General features: G+C 55.6%; 3 protein-coding genes across 4 annotated transcripts; all 3 read right to left on the bottom strand.

Annotated features, from left to right (window-relative positions):
* Nucleotides 1-1,745: 1,745 nt before the first annotated feature.
* On the bottom strand, nt 1,746-4,379 carry LOC146758582 (uncharacterized). Of its 2 annotated transcripts, none has more exons than XR_014934001.1 (4): nt 3,264-4,379; nt 3,108-3,189; nt 2,532-2,725; nt 1,746-2,103 (listed from the first exon to the last, which is right to left on the bottom strand). XR_014934001.1 is itself a non-coding variant. In XM_085514539.1 (4 exons), exons 1-4 carry the CDS (start codon nt 3,426-3,428, stop codon nt 2,002-2,004), a joined length of 501 nt encoding a protein of 166 aa, XP_085370665.1. In that variant the 5' UTR covers nt 3,429-3,989; the 3' UTR covers nt 1,746-2,001. The 2 variants fall into 2 exon arrangements, 1 of the variants encoding a protein (XP_085370665.1); XM_085514539.1 differs by having other exon boundaries at nt 3,108-3,147; nt 3,264-3,989.
* Nucleotides 4,380-9,965: 5,586 nt separating this feature from the next.
* Nucleotides 9,966-11,393, bottom strand: LOC146758581 (E3 ubiquitin-protein ligase PHF7-like). Its single transcript, XM_085514510.1, has 4 exons — nt 11,239-11,393; nt 11,041-11,147; nt 10,751-10,861; nt 9,966-10,602 (listed from the first exon to the last, which is right to left on the bottom strand). Exons 1-4 carry the CDS (start codon nt 11,341-11,343, stop codon nt 10,263-10,265), a joined length of 663 nt encoding a protein of 220 aa, XP_085370636.1. The 5' UTR covers nt 11,344-11,393; the 3' UTR covers nt 9,966-10,262.
* Nucleotides 11,394-11,586: 193 nt separating this feature from the next.
* On the bottom strand, nt 11,587-12,540 carry LOC146758580 (E3 ubiquitin-protein ligase PHF7-like). The gene is made up of 4 exons (XM_085514879.1): nt 12,498-12,540; nt 12,139-12,230; nt 11,961-12,047; nt 11,587-11,715 (listed from the first exon to the last, which is right to left on the bottom strand). Exons 1-4 carry the CDS (start codon nt 12,538-12,540, stop codon nt 11,587-11,589), a joined length of 351 nt encoding a protein of 116 aa, XP_085371005.1.
* Nucleotides 12,541-12,906: the final 366 nt, after the last annotated feature.

Here is a 12,906-nt window from a genome sequence, read left to right as displayed (position 1 = left end):
GCTTTCTTGCTCAGCTGAGCAGCACTTGCCTTGGGTTTCTTCACCATCTCCCAGGTCTTAGACTCAAAGCCCTCCAAGTCCTACAAGAATCAATTGGGAAACAGTCAGGGAGCTTTCTAACAACGTGCTGATGCCCAGCTCATTTCGGGCATTTATGTGAAAGCAAAAGTACGTAAGTGCTGGGTATCTCCGCTGGAATGCATCTATATCAGGCTGAGCCTACATTTAGTAAGACCTGAGCAGCACCATCCCTGCTTCCTCTGTATGCGTTTCTGGATGAGTGTTAGTCCACACACAGCCTGTTACCACAGAGGTTGTTATAAGCTTAAGTGCCTAAATCAGGCTTTGTAGAGAAAAAACACCCCCATTTTAACAGCAGGACAAAAACCAACACTAAACAACAATTACTCACACCAGAAAAAGATATCACAGAATCACCAGCATGTATTGAACCACTGAAAAGGTATTTCTGCTAAATTTTCATCCTTATCACGTGCGAGACAAAAGGTAAGCCTCAAAACAGCAGTCAGAATGTCACAGTCAGAGCCTTTACACCAAGACCAAAATCCAGGCAGGGCACCGAAGGCAAAGCTCTCTTCACCTGGACTAACAAGGAATCCTAAGCTATAAAGCTTGTTTCCTTCAGGGCAGATGACAGATCATATTTCAGCCATGGGAAATAAAGTCTAGTTATCTGGTAAAGACACGAGGGAACAGTGCCAGTCTCATTGGAGAAAGCGCACACACACAGATTGCCTCCTTTCATTAAATGCATTTGAGTCTAAATATTGCTTTAGCATCTTGGGTTCTAGCAGTCAGAGCTTGCCAACTGGAAAAGGACACACAGAAAATGCCAGAGCAAGATGTGCTAGCTTCAAGCTTCCAACACAGAGCACCAGATAATAGAGGGGCAGACACGCATCTGACAGTATCCTTTAATCAAAGAGTCCTGTTCAATCATCTCTAAAGTCAATGGGCTATCATATCACATCTGTGTGGCTTCCCAAGGAAAGTGAGTTGGCTGCCTTTCCAAAGGCTGTAATCAGTGCATGGGGAGCTGCGAGGCTCTGCAGAAACAGAGCAACAAGCAGCTATTACTCAGGTTTGTAGATTGGTGCTGCTGAGAAGTGAACACTGATGCCTTCTGCTGTTCAAACCAAGGTAGTCTCCAAAGCCTGAAGCCTCTAAAACTAAGAAGCTCATCTATACGTGAACCTAAGCATCATTCCTAAGAAATGGAGAGTGTCTCTTTTGTTTATTGTCATGTGAATTAATCACATGCACAGGAAATCATGGGGACAGTGCATATACGGAGAAAATAAGAAATAGAGCATACAAACAACCTAAACACAAACAAGTTTGTCAGTTCTATCGCATTAATAGGACGAATGAGGGCCAGAAACTACACATCAAACAAAGCAGTCATCATTCTCAAAGAACAAGCTCTAGATATACAGTATCTACAGAAGTACAGAATAGAGACAAGCTCAAGGCGCAGGGACACCTTTCTTCCTCCCACGCTGCTTTTGTTTCTCTCAGCCCTCGGAGAACAAGGGGTGCTCACAGTTCATCACCAGCAGTTCCAGATGGGCTGAAAGGCCACCAGTTGGGAACACCAACACGGAAACGTGGGACAAGCAGCTCCATTTCCAGGAGGGACGTGAAGCCGACCACATCAGGACCCTGCGATTGCCAGCCTGAGCCAGGCACATTTTGAGCAGCTAATGAAAGAGGCAGCACCACCATTCAAATGTTTGTTTCACTTTTATTTGCAATAGAGAGATGCAAAATGCATCAAAAATACATTTCAATATGAAATCAAATAGGCGGGATACTGGTAATGACTAAAGACAAAGCTTCCTTAGTTCCTCTCCGCAGTCCATGAAAGGGAAAGCACGGCCAGGCCTGAAAACCAGACCATGCAGTGTGTGTCCTTTGGTGCACCTCTGAGGAAGCATTCCAGGTGATTCTGCTGTCCTTTGTGCCTTCCTGCTCAAGCCCTTATTGTTTCTTTTTGCTTTCCTTCTTGCTTCTTAGCTGAGCAGCACTTGCCTTGGGTTTCTTCACCATCTCCCACATCTTAGACTCAAAACCCTCTGAGTCCTGCAAGAAGCAATTGGGAAACAGTCAGGGAACTTTCTAACAACTGGCTGACAGCTGCTTTGGGAGCTCAAGTCACCTGACCGAGCAGCTTTGGGAGACCAGCACAGGAAATTGCCTTCCTGACCTCAGGGCACATTAGAAACTCCACATCTGTCAAGTTCCCAAAAATCCCATGCAAACCAGAGCCTAAAGTCCTCTCTAGCAAGGCGGTCCATGCTGGGAGGGTGGACCCTCTGCCTGGCAGCTCATAGGGCGCAGCAGCAGCTGCAGGATAGGATGAGCTGGCAGCTCAAGGCTGCTGGCGTGCGGAAGGAAGGACAGAACCAAGTGCGGCACTCTCAGCAGTGCCGGGGCACACTGCCGTAGGCAACAGCTACAGACAGTTCCCTCCCAGCCGATTTCTATCAATCTCACACAGCGCTACTTACTGCCTTTGGGGACTTGAAAGCTGGCAGGATGATGGCCAGCACACACAGGAGCTTGAAAAGGGCTCCAAACAAGAGTCTGTAGCGCAGCATGTTCTCCAATATCGTGGGCTCAGGGATCTCAGGTGGTGAGAAATGCAGTTCAGCAGCCATAGCGCAGACAGCTGCTGCTCCACTGCTCTCACAGAGGCTGCGTGCTGTAAGGGGGAAAAAGGCATCATTAGTCTCAGGCACTGCAATGGGGTTACTTCCTGCGAGCAAACATTTCCAGGCTGACTTAGAGAGGTGCTGGGAAGATATCCAGGGCCTACTGACCCGAGAACAAAGAGGGACAGCAAACTTGCATTTCAGTTGCCTTTGCCCGCCTGCCTAGGAAAAGAGCCCTCAGCCTTCAGTACTGCTGCACTTGCAGGTGGGGGGAAGAGAAGCAAGAGAGGACGGGTGGACGTCAAATAAGGGAAGAGCTTAACAAACAAGAATAAACCTATCCCTGAGCTCCATCACACATGCATGACCGCTGCCTTATTAATATTAATACCAGTATTATTCACAGAATTAAAGTTTCCCATGTTCACGTACCTGGTTGTGGACGTGTTTGCTGTCTTGCTGCTGCTGTGCTCTACAACGCCAGACACAGAAATAAAGTGCACAGAAAGCTGATCTGTTGAAGACAGAGGAGTGAGCTGTGCTTAACCAACACTGCTTCAGCACATGCTTACAGTAAGGCACACCTACCTTACAATGGCCACGCAGGAAGCTCCAGACACAGCTCTGGACTGTTTCCATGAAGCCCAATTGCATTTCACAGCCACTCACGCTCTGCTCCTCGACAATATGCAACAGAGAAGTCACAAGATGCAAATCCCATCCATCGGAGATGTCACAGACCTCTGCACTCATGAAGCAGCACTCATGTCATTGGGTGAGAAAGCAGACGTGTGCTTACCGAGTGAGCGCTGTTTGCTGCCATCTGCTGGTAGGACCCCACCTAACTCTAAGTACGAACAGTAACCTATGCCTAACTCTAAAACAGGAACAGAAACCTACACCTAACACTAAAACATGAACAGTAACCTACAGCTAGCTCTAAAACAGGAACAATCATCTACTAACACTAAAACGTGAACAATAACCTACTCCTAACTAAAAAACGCAAACAATAACCTACTCCTAAAACTACAACTAAACTTAACACTAAAATCCACAATAGAAATAGGGTTAAGATGGAACCGGGGGCCCGCAGAGGTCTCAAAGGAGGAGCTGATGTTAAATGAAGCCACCCGGCTAATGCCGGGGGCGGGGGCCGCGCAGACAGTAAGGAGCCCAGCGCCTGGACCAGCGATGGCGGAGCTGAGATGGTAAGGATGTGGGGCCTGGCACGGTGGTGTGGTGCCAGGCCAGCTGTGCCACGGGCGGATCCACCTCCATGGGTTCATCTGGAGGCGGATCCACCTCCATGGGCTCATCTGGCGGTGGATCCACCTCCATGGGCTCATCTGGAGGTGGATCTACCTCCATGGGCTCCACGGAGGTGGTCATGCAGCTGGTCCAGGCGCAATGGGAACGGGCTCGCTTGCCTGTCTGCCACCTGATGGTCATGGTGGGCCCCCTCCTCCTCCTCTCCGACCCTGCAGTCCCCGGCTCCATCTTCCCACCTAAATCGTGGGAATCCTCCAGCCTTGCTCTCTTGGCTTCCGACATGGCTGTCAACGTCCAGAGCTCTCAGAGGCGAGTGCGTTGCGTGGGGCAACGGTGACCAAGGTGACATGGCCAGGGTTCTAACATGGCGGCCGCACTGCTGGCACTGTTGGCACTGGCGTGGGACACACCAGCTCTGCTCTCCATGTTCCAATCCTGAGCCTCTCCTTGTAAGACCTCTGACTCCATTTGCATCCACTCACTCTCATTACATCCCACATCCGCACACCGTGCTGGAACACACACGGGGCCATGCTGCCTCACCGACCCTCAGTGGGGACCCACAGCCGTACAGCACCATCAGCACAGCAGAACCGGGCCGTGCTCCTGATGCTTGTCCAACCTCCCTCTCGCTGCCCCCATTCTGCTCAGGCAGCCGGTCCCAGCAACAAACACCAGCACAGAACTGCAGCCCCGACTCGTCCCGCTCACTGACAGCCAGAGCAAGGACATGTTACACACCTTCCTTCAGCTCCGATCACCTTCCCGGCACCGCCATGCCGCCATGGCCCGGAACTGCTCCCGCCGGCACCAAGCGCTTCCTGCCCCTCCATCCCCCGCTCCTCCTTTCCCTTCACTTTCCATCCGCACTCAGGACGCAGATCTCAATGGAGGTGGCTGCAGAACATCATCAGTGCAGGCAATCAATGGCTCGTGCTGCGCTTCACTGCCTTGTGCTCCTCGGTGCTCTGCTGTGCCCTTTCCTAACCCCGCAGGATCACATCTGCCATCCCCTGCAGCCCCTGTGCTGTGACCAACGCGATTTGTGCTCGGACCCAACGCCCTCCCTGCTGCCGGCCCTCCCCCATGCCCATGTGCTGCACCCACAGCGGCTGCCCCAGCCCCACAGCCCCGCAGCCTCCTGCAGGCAGCACAGCCCCGGGCACCGGGCTCGGCCCCAGCCCCGAGGTGCTGCTGCACGGGCTGAGCCCAGACCCACAGCTGAGATGCAATGACCACTCATCAACATTTCACAGAATCACAGAACTGTCAGTGTTGGAAAATTCTTTACTCAGAGGATGGTGAGGTGCCGGCAGTGCTGCTCAGATCTGGGGGTGCCCCAGGCCATGGAGGGTCCCTGGGCAGGCTGAGCAGAGGGGCAGGCAGCCCATGACAGGAGTGGCACTGGGAGATCCCTTCCAACCCAAACGTGCTGTGATTCTGTGACTTACTGCATATGGTCCATAGAAGCCACACATACAGCAAAGACCAATGCTTCCAGAGTCCATGGGTTTGATGCTGACACATGCATCTATTCCAGATACACCAACCTTCTGTTCCACACGGAGCTAACCCGCTGTCCCACCTCGGGGGTACCTGCAGTACAAACCCAGACAGAAAGAGCCCCAACTGCATGGAACTGAAGGGCCCCAGAATCAGGCACTAAAATTAGAGCTAGAGCTCAGCAAGCTGAAAGTGAGCCACCAGTCAGCCCTGCAGGAATGGTGCTGTGTGCCACATCCTCCTCCTCTCCTTGCACGCCCCACGCTCAGTGTGTCATCCTGCCTTAGCTCACACCAGGAGCACACTCTGCCACCAGACCTGCACTGCTCCTGGCACTGCAGGGCAGCACTCCTCAGTAGGACAAGTGTGGGCTCTGTCTCTGCTTTCCTCTCCCCTCCAAAGCCCTTGGAGCTGCAAAGCATTGCACAAACAGAAGATACTGTGACCAAGAAAAATGAGGGCTGTGGGAGCTGCGAAACGCCCGGCTCGAGCAGGGAGAAAGTTTTTCATTTTCACCTCTGCAGAAGCAGCCCATCATGCAATTTACATCTCGCCCTCCCAGTGCCTCTGGGGGCCGAGGAGCTGGGAAGAGGCTGGTATCAGTGTGTCTGAGCCATGGGATCAATCCCATGTGGATTGGGGGGTTCACAGCTCTTGAGATGCAGGAAACAGCCCCCCAGGGGGACTGAGAGCTGCTGGGAGCAGCATGGAACCATGGATGCTCATCTGCAGGACGGACACAGAAATCCCAACCCTGCCTTCCTCCAGCCTTGCTGCACAGACACACTCAGAGCCTCTTCTCCCCTACTCACACAGTACCTGCAGGAAAAACCCTGCAGCATGGCTAGCACTACCTCCACCTGCAAAGAAGAGACCGAGAAAGAGCTGGTGCATGCATCCCTGTGTTGCTAGGGACATAACTCATGCCCTCCACCATGGGACCTTTACCCACAGAAGGAAGAGAAGACAGAGCACATAATTCACAGCGAGGGGGTCCTCCCAGCATCATGGGTATTGGTAGCAACTAGTCCTGGAGCAGAGAGTTTCAGAAACAAAGCAAGCATTGCATTTGAAATAAATTTTCTTCCCCAGCTTCCTAAAACTCATTGCCACCCCACTCTGCCTTGTCCCAGCAATGGGAGCCATTTCTCTAAGGCTTCCTGGAGCTCAGCTTTGTGCTTCACACTATGCTCCAGCCCAGATGCCCGGACCACAACCTTTCCTATCTGTCCTTCTCCCACATCACTTCCACATGGCAGCTTTCTGAAGGGGACTTCCACTGGAAAGCTCAAACACCAGGTTTTCATTATATGACAAGGAATCTGCATAAAGCCACATAACCTCTTCTCACTCAAGGAACAAGCTCTGCATTTCTGCTCCCATCCCCATTACCTTCATTGCTGCAGGAGCACACAGCCCCAAGGCTCAGAGGAGCCCACAGGAGGTCAGGACCACAGCTGGAGTTGCTGCCTCCACTCGGCAGCGCAGCACCAGGACCAGCAGACTGTCACACTGTGAGCACTGGGCCCAGTTCTGGTCTCCCCAGTGCCAGGAGCCCAGGGAAGAGCCACCAAGGGGATGAAGGCTCTGGAGCATCTCTCCTGGGAGGTGAAGCTGAGGGAGCTGGGACTGCTCAGCATGGAGAAGGGGAGGCCCAGGGCCTCTTGTCTGTGTCCAAAAGTCCCACATGGAAGGGGAAGAAAGGACAGTGACAGGTTCTGTCAGTGGTGCCCAGGGGCAGGAGGAGGTAATGGACACTGCCTGGAATACAGGAGGCTCTCCCTGAGATTGCACAACACCCCCTGAGCTGCCCTGGCAGATGCATGCAGAACCATCAAAGCTCAGGTGCATACAACATTGAGATGGCACCTCCCGCCATCCCAGCCTGCTTCTTCTCTGCCACCCATCCCTCTGCAGTCACTGTTGACACTTGTGATGCACAGGCAGACACAGCCTGCAGGGCAGCACCCAGCACAGCCCTGCACCCTTCCAGCAGAAGCCCACCTGGAGGCCTTTCATCCTACAGCAAGTTCCAACTTGCTTTGCTTTGCAGTTACAGTGCTATTTCATCAGCCAAGAGACCTCACCACGAGCCCGCTGAGAGTTCAGTGAGAAGACTCAGGGGACTAAACAACTACAAGGAAGCTCAGAGAGAGCAAGAGAAACAAGAGAAGGAGTATGGATATGGATCCAGCAAACCAAAGAGACCACTCACTTTGAGATTGTCCCTGGAGGTGCTGAAACAATACAGCAGTGTGTCACCTGTAGCGACATGGTTTATTGGGCATGGTGGTAACGGGTTCATGGTTGGACTTGGTGATTTTAAAGGTCATTTCCAACCATAACGATTCTATGACTCTCTAATTCTATGAGGCACGGAGCTGGGATGACAAGCACCAGGTTCTGCCCTGTAACCAGAGCAGACATAAGGTCTGGCTGATAGAAGATGCCAGTGACAGCAAGCTTTGCTCACTTGACACATCCCCACAAGCATTATCCAAGAAACCCTCAGCTTCCAGGTGCCTCGGCACACAGATCACCCTCTGCAGGTCTGGAGACCTCACAAGCCCCAGTGCTCACCAAAGCAGGACAAGCCACAGGTGCCGCTTGGGACCATCAGGGGCTGCCCTGCCCCAGCCTTACCGTGTGCGGGTTGTCATAGTAAACACCAATGGAGCAGAGCTTCGAGGAGATGCTGCAGCCATCAGTGAAGAGCTGCCCCGACTCTCCATAAGGGCCCACCCGGAACTTGTAAGCCAGTGTGGTGCTGCCGACGGGCGGCGAGCCGGCACTGACCACCACCTCTGTGAAGAGTCCTGAGTAGACAGCAAAGGCAAAGATGGTGAGCAGCAGCAGCACGACCAGCACGGCGATCAGCCCGAGGAGCATCCAGTCGGACATGATGGATGGGTGGTGCCACATCTGTCCTGCGTGCTGACAGAGAGAGCAGAGAGAAAAGAGAAGGAGAGTATTAAGGCAGTGCTTGCACAAAGTGCTCAGTATATAAACCCTGCGCCAAGCTCCCCTGTTCCAGCCTGGTCACCAGACACCAATTATGTTGTTGTGGTGCCGCCCAGCAATTAAGTGGTTGTGGGGGTGGGGATAGAAAGGCACTGTCCTCAGCACCAGGAACCATCCCCAGCACCAGGAACCATCTCTCCTGGTACCAGGAGCATACAAAACAGCCTTGCCTACAGCCCACTCCCATGGGGGATCAACAAACAGTGAGGCTGCATCATTGTAAAGAGATCATCTACACAGTGCTGGGCTGGAGATTATGGCTCCATAACCAAATAAAGGTTATAAAGGCCGTGGGCTGCAGCACAGGATTTGCAGAGCTGAGCAAGGATGGAGCTGGTTTGGGGCTGATCCCCATGCATTGGGATCAGAGCAGGAGGCCCAGCTGGAACAGCATCCCTATCACACTGCACTGCAATGCATTGCTGCCCTTCAGTCCAGGTGGCTTTTATTCATCTCCAAGTTTACAGCCCGACTCTCCATAAGGGCCCACCCGGAACTTGTAAGCCAGTGTGGTGCTGCCGACGGGCGGCGAGCCGGCACTGACCACCACCTCTGTGAAGAGTCCTGAGTAGACAGCAAAGGCAAAGATGGTGAGCAGCAGCAGCACGACCAGCACGGCGATCAGCTCCGCGCACGCGTGGGATTCACCGCGTCTCTGACCCCGCTGAGCCCGGGGCGGCTCCGGGCCGTAACGGGACCCGGGCTGCAAGGCCGTCCGCCCCGCCGGGCCTCCGCCAAACCCTGGGCAGCCCCGAGCCGCCGCCCGCCGTCCCGGAGGGGCCGGAATGGAGCCACCCCCGCGCCGTCAGCTCGGCCCGGCCCGACCAAACCGGGCCCGGCGTCCCATGGCCCGCACCGGAGAGCGCTGCGGCGACAACAGGCAGCCGGGCCGGGGTGGGGAGCCCCGGTAGAACACGGACAGCCCCCTTGGGCAGCGCGGCACCCACCTGGGCCGGGCGAAGACCCCGCCGCACCGCTCCGCGCCCCGGCCCCGCCCCGAACCGCCCCACGTTGCTCTGACCCGCCCCAACCCCGCACGGGAGCGCGCCATGGGGCGGGGATACGGCAAGGGGCGGGGTTGCCCTATAGTTATTAGGGGAAGCTGGAGCGCCCCACGGGGAACAGCGCCCCCTGGCGGGCGGGCGGCAGAGCGGGTGTCACCCCGAGTGATGCCGACTGTGATACAATGGGAGATAAACCACGTGAAGGAAGAACCGGGGAAATTGTTAATTGTGTCGTTTATTAGCCACAATGCCCAGCCTGGCCTCCTCCTTGTTCCGCTTGGAAACGTTGTGTCCCGCTGGAGTCGGGGCTAGAACCCAGCTCAGCATGAACCGGGCTGCGGGAAGGAAGGAATGGGTTGGCTGCTGGGGAAGGGAAGCCCGTGGATCCAGGCACTAAAGCTGCCCACCTCGGGAAAGGCAGAGAAGAACAAAACTGACAGTGGCATAAGGAATTAAGTTTTATTGGGATGGATTCAGATGACATTGGATAGGAAGGGGAGATTGTACACGGCTGTCCTACGGCATCATCAGGGCCGGCTGGTGATGTGCCGGGCCTGACGTGGTACCCGGGAGCGGCTCCGCCCCTGGGCTGGCCCTCGCCGCCTGGACCGGCTCCTGCAGCGTCTTTGGGGCTGGCTGTTGGTCTCGGCAGCCCGACGATGGAGAGGCGAGCGGCTTCGAGTCCGGGCCCGCCCTGGATGTCTGGAGAGTGGCTCAGGCACCTGGGAACTGGGATCTGGCCCCGATGGTGCCTGGCTGGTGCTGCCGGAGCTGCTGCTCTCTGGTGTCATAGAGCTTTGAGATGCCTGCAGCCCGTGCTGGCTGGTGGTGTTGGGGCCAGCGCTGTCCAAGTTGGTGCTGGAGGCTGTAAGAAGAGACAGAAGGTGAATGGGACAGATCTCCAGCCACGGGGTGGGACACGTTCCCATCTGTCCTGGGCCAAAGGGACTTGAGCAATGCCTCGCCTGACCCCAGCCCAGCAGCACGTGGCTGTTTGCCTCTTACTGGTGCCCTCTCCAGCACAGCTGTCGCACTCCCAGCTGGTTGTGCCCTGACTCACGTTGGAGCAGAGACGGTGTGTTCCTTGTGCAGCACAGGAGCTGCAGAGGAACAGCTGCCAGGGCCCGTGGAAAGCAACGGGTTGTGGCCGTGAGGACAAAGTGCCCTGAGCCGGGGAGTGCCCGGCACAGCTCTGGTGCTCAGACTGTGCTCCCCCAGCCCGTGGTGAGGCTGCGATGCCACGCAGAGCCCCAGAGGGCAGCTGAGGTCACTCACCCCTCTCCTGACTGCTCCCTGCCTTGGGGGTAAAGGCAGCTGCTGGCATCGCAGCGTTGGTGCCGATCTCCCAGTGCTGCATAGGAGTTGTTGTCCTCCCATGTTGGATTTCTGCCAGAGAAGAAAGGGAATGTGATGAGAGCTCACTGGCCCACAGCTAAAACTAACCCATGAAATCCATCCATCCCCATCCCCATCCACCCCTGTTTCCAGCTTCTCAATGACGCTGAGGCCCATGTTAATGGCTGCCAAGGGCCAGGCATCTCAAGAGCTCTCTGAAGGACACCAACCTGAATGGGATTCGGATCCCCATATTGAGCATGTCTGGAACAAACCAGTCCCTGTCTCTGCAGTTGGGGCACTGGAAGCAGTAAATCCCTGCACGCAGGGCCTGTTCCTGCAGCAGAAACACAAGCAGTGTGGGTGTGAGCCGGGCCTGGTTCTGCTGAGCGCCTGCGGTGCCCGCAGGGCGAGGGGAGGGCTCCTACCTGGATGCAGGCCCGGTGGAACCAGGCGTGTTGGCAGGCTGGACATGACATGGTGGTATACGACCTGCTGTCATCCATGGGCTCCATGCAAATGATGCAGGTCATGTCCTGCGCTGATGCTGGTTCCAGTGCTTGATGCGGACGATGGACCCAGCAGTAGGACCTGGGGGAAGATGGAAGGGATGGGCAAGTTGAGAAGGGCTGCGAGGAGGGCAGAGGAACGGGAAGGAGCCCCAGGCCTTGGCTCTGGCTCTGTCAGGCTGCTGGGAGGTGTCACAGCGCATTCCTCGCTGCTTTGGCTGGTGCTGACAGCAGGGTTGGAGGCCCACAGGACACACCTGGCAGCCCTTACCTGAACTCCCCAAAGTACTGGGAGATGCATTCACCCCCAGAGGCACAGGACAGGTGGAAGCTTCTCTCACATCCCGGCTCTGCGCAGGTGATGCTGGCCCCCGAACTGCCACAGACGAAGCAGAGCTGGAAAGAGCAGAGCAGCCCCATCAGCTGCAGGCTCAGGGCCTACGCAGCGGGCCCCGCACCTCTGGGCAGGGCACAGGATGCGGGCAGGGCTGGGTGGCACTCTGCAGAGCTGCCTGGTGAACAGGGCTGGTCTGCAAGAGCAGGGATTTCTCCTGGAGCTGGGAGGAGGGGCTGGGATTGCTTTCTGGGGACCAGGCTGAGCTCTCCTGGCACCAAGCTCCCTGTTCTGGTCCAGTGCTCACCGTCTGCTCTGCCTGCCTGATTGCACATATCAGGTCTTCATCAAAGCAACCTGCATTTCCAGGTTGACAAAGACCAGTGGAAAATATCTGTATGAGAAGTAAAAGCATGACCTTGTTAGGGCAGAAAAGAGGCAACCATTCCTTGGATGAAGTTGGCAGCAGCCAGGAGGGAACTCACCACACAAAAAGTATGGAAGCAGAATCCAATTTTCTCATGCTTGTGCCCATATATGCTCAAGTCGTCCTCCACTTGACCACAGAGCACACATGCTGGAGAGGAGAGAGTAACAGCAGTGAGCACCTTGCAGGGCCAGGTGCCCCAGGGGCCATGGAGGGGAAGGGGCACTGTAGGCCCAGCAGTGCCAGCAGGCAACCACCGCCCAACTGCAGCCCCCCTGGCCAAGGAACAGGGGGGCGCTGCCCGGAGCAGATGTGAGCCTCTATGTTCCCCCAGCTCCCCTCTCCAACACAGGCAGAACCCCAGCACCTCTCTGCCCAGTGTCGGGGAAGCTGTGTGCAGGGATACTTTGCTCTCACCTGGCTCTCTGGAGCCGGTGGCCTCCTGTGTCCCATCGGACATCATGCGCTTCAACAGCGAGCACTCGCAGAGTGTCTATCCCAGCAGTACAAGGCTTCGTCCTCTGCGTGCCAACCTATGGGAGAATCGGGATGAGGCTGAGTTGGCAGCTCAGACACCGAGTGATGGGGAACCGGCCTCTGTCAGCAGCCTCAGGCAGCCCCTTCCTCCCTGCTCACCTCACAAGTTGCACTGAGCTGGGCCTGAGCCCCGCAGCCTCAGCTCTGCTCTAAACCCTGCAAGTCACAATGGCTGTTCTGTGCCACCCCCTGTGGAACCATCACACCTCACAGGGCTGAGGGCACCCAAGCAGGAGGGCAGTGGCTCTTGCAGCCATCCTGAACAAGTACAGTTATTACTGCACAATGG

The sequence above is a fragment of the Coturnix japonica genome, chromosome 13 (genome assembly GCF_054131305.1).
Source record: "Coturnix japonica strain WE chromosome 13, WE-NBRP24, whole genome shotgun sequence".
NCBI classification, from domain to species: domain Eukaryota; kingdom Metazoa; phylum Chordata; class Aves; order Galliformes; family Phasianidae; genus Coturnix; species Coturnix japonica.
The sequence above is the reverse complement of the archived record's forward strand: the minus strand, read 5'-3'. Positions and strand labels throughout refer to the sequence as shown.

Excerpts from the sequence above, each read along its gene's own strand:
- LOC146758582 (XM_085514539.1), bottom strand. The coding sequence starts at position 3,428 with ATGAGTGCAGAGGTCTGTGACATCTCCGATGGATGGGATTTGCATCTT. Across the intron at positions 2,726-3,107 it reads GCAAACACGTCCACAACCAG|CACGCAGCCTCTGTGAGAGC; the intron begins GTACGTGAACAT and ends TCCCCCTTACAG. Across the intron at positions 2,104-2,531 it reads CTTTCAAGTCCCCAAAGGCA|GACTCAGAGGGTTTTGAGTC; the intron begins GTAAGTAGCGCT and ends TGCTTCTTGCAG.
- LOC146758581 (XM_085514510.1), bottom strand. The coding sequence starts at position 11,343 with ATGACCTGCATCATTTGCATGGAGCCCATGGATGACAGCAGGTCGTAT. Across the intron at positions 11,148-11,238 it reads TCCACCGGGCCTGCATCCAG|GAACAGGCCCTGCGTGCAGG; the intron begins GTAGGAGCCCTC and ends TTTCTGCTGCAG. Across the intron at positions 10,603-10,750 it reads AGGGAGCAGTCAGGAGAGGG|CGGGCCCTGGCAGCTGTTCC; the intron begins GTGAGTGACCTC and ends CGTTGCTTTCCA.
- LOC146758580 (XM_085514879.1), bottom strand. The coding sequence starts at position 12,540 with ATGTCCGATGGGACACAGGAGGCCACCGGCTCCAGAGAGCCAG. Across the intron at positions 12,231-12,497 it reads CACCGGCTCCAGAGAGCCAG|CATGTGTGCTCTGTGGTCAA; the intron begins GTGAGAGCAAAG and ends TCTCCTCTCCAG. Across the intron at positions 11,716-11,960 it reads TCAGGCAGGCAGAGCAGACG|CTCTGCTTCGTCTGTGGCAG; the intron begins GTGAGCACTGGA and ends TGCTCTTTCCAG.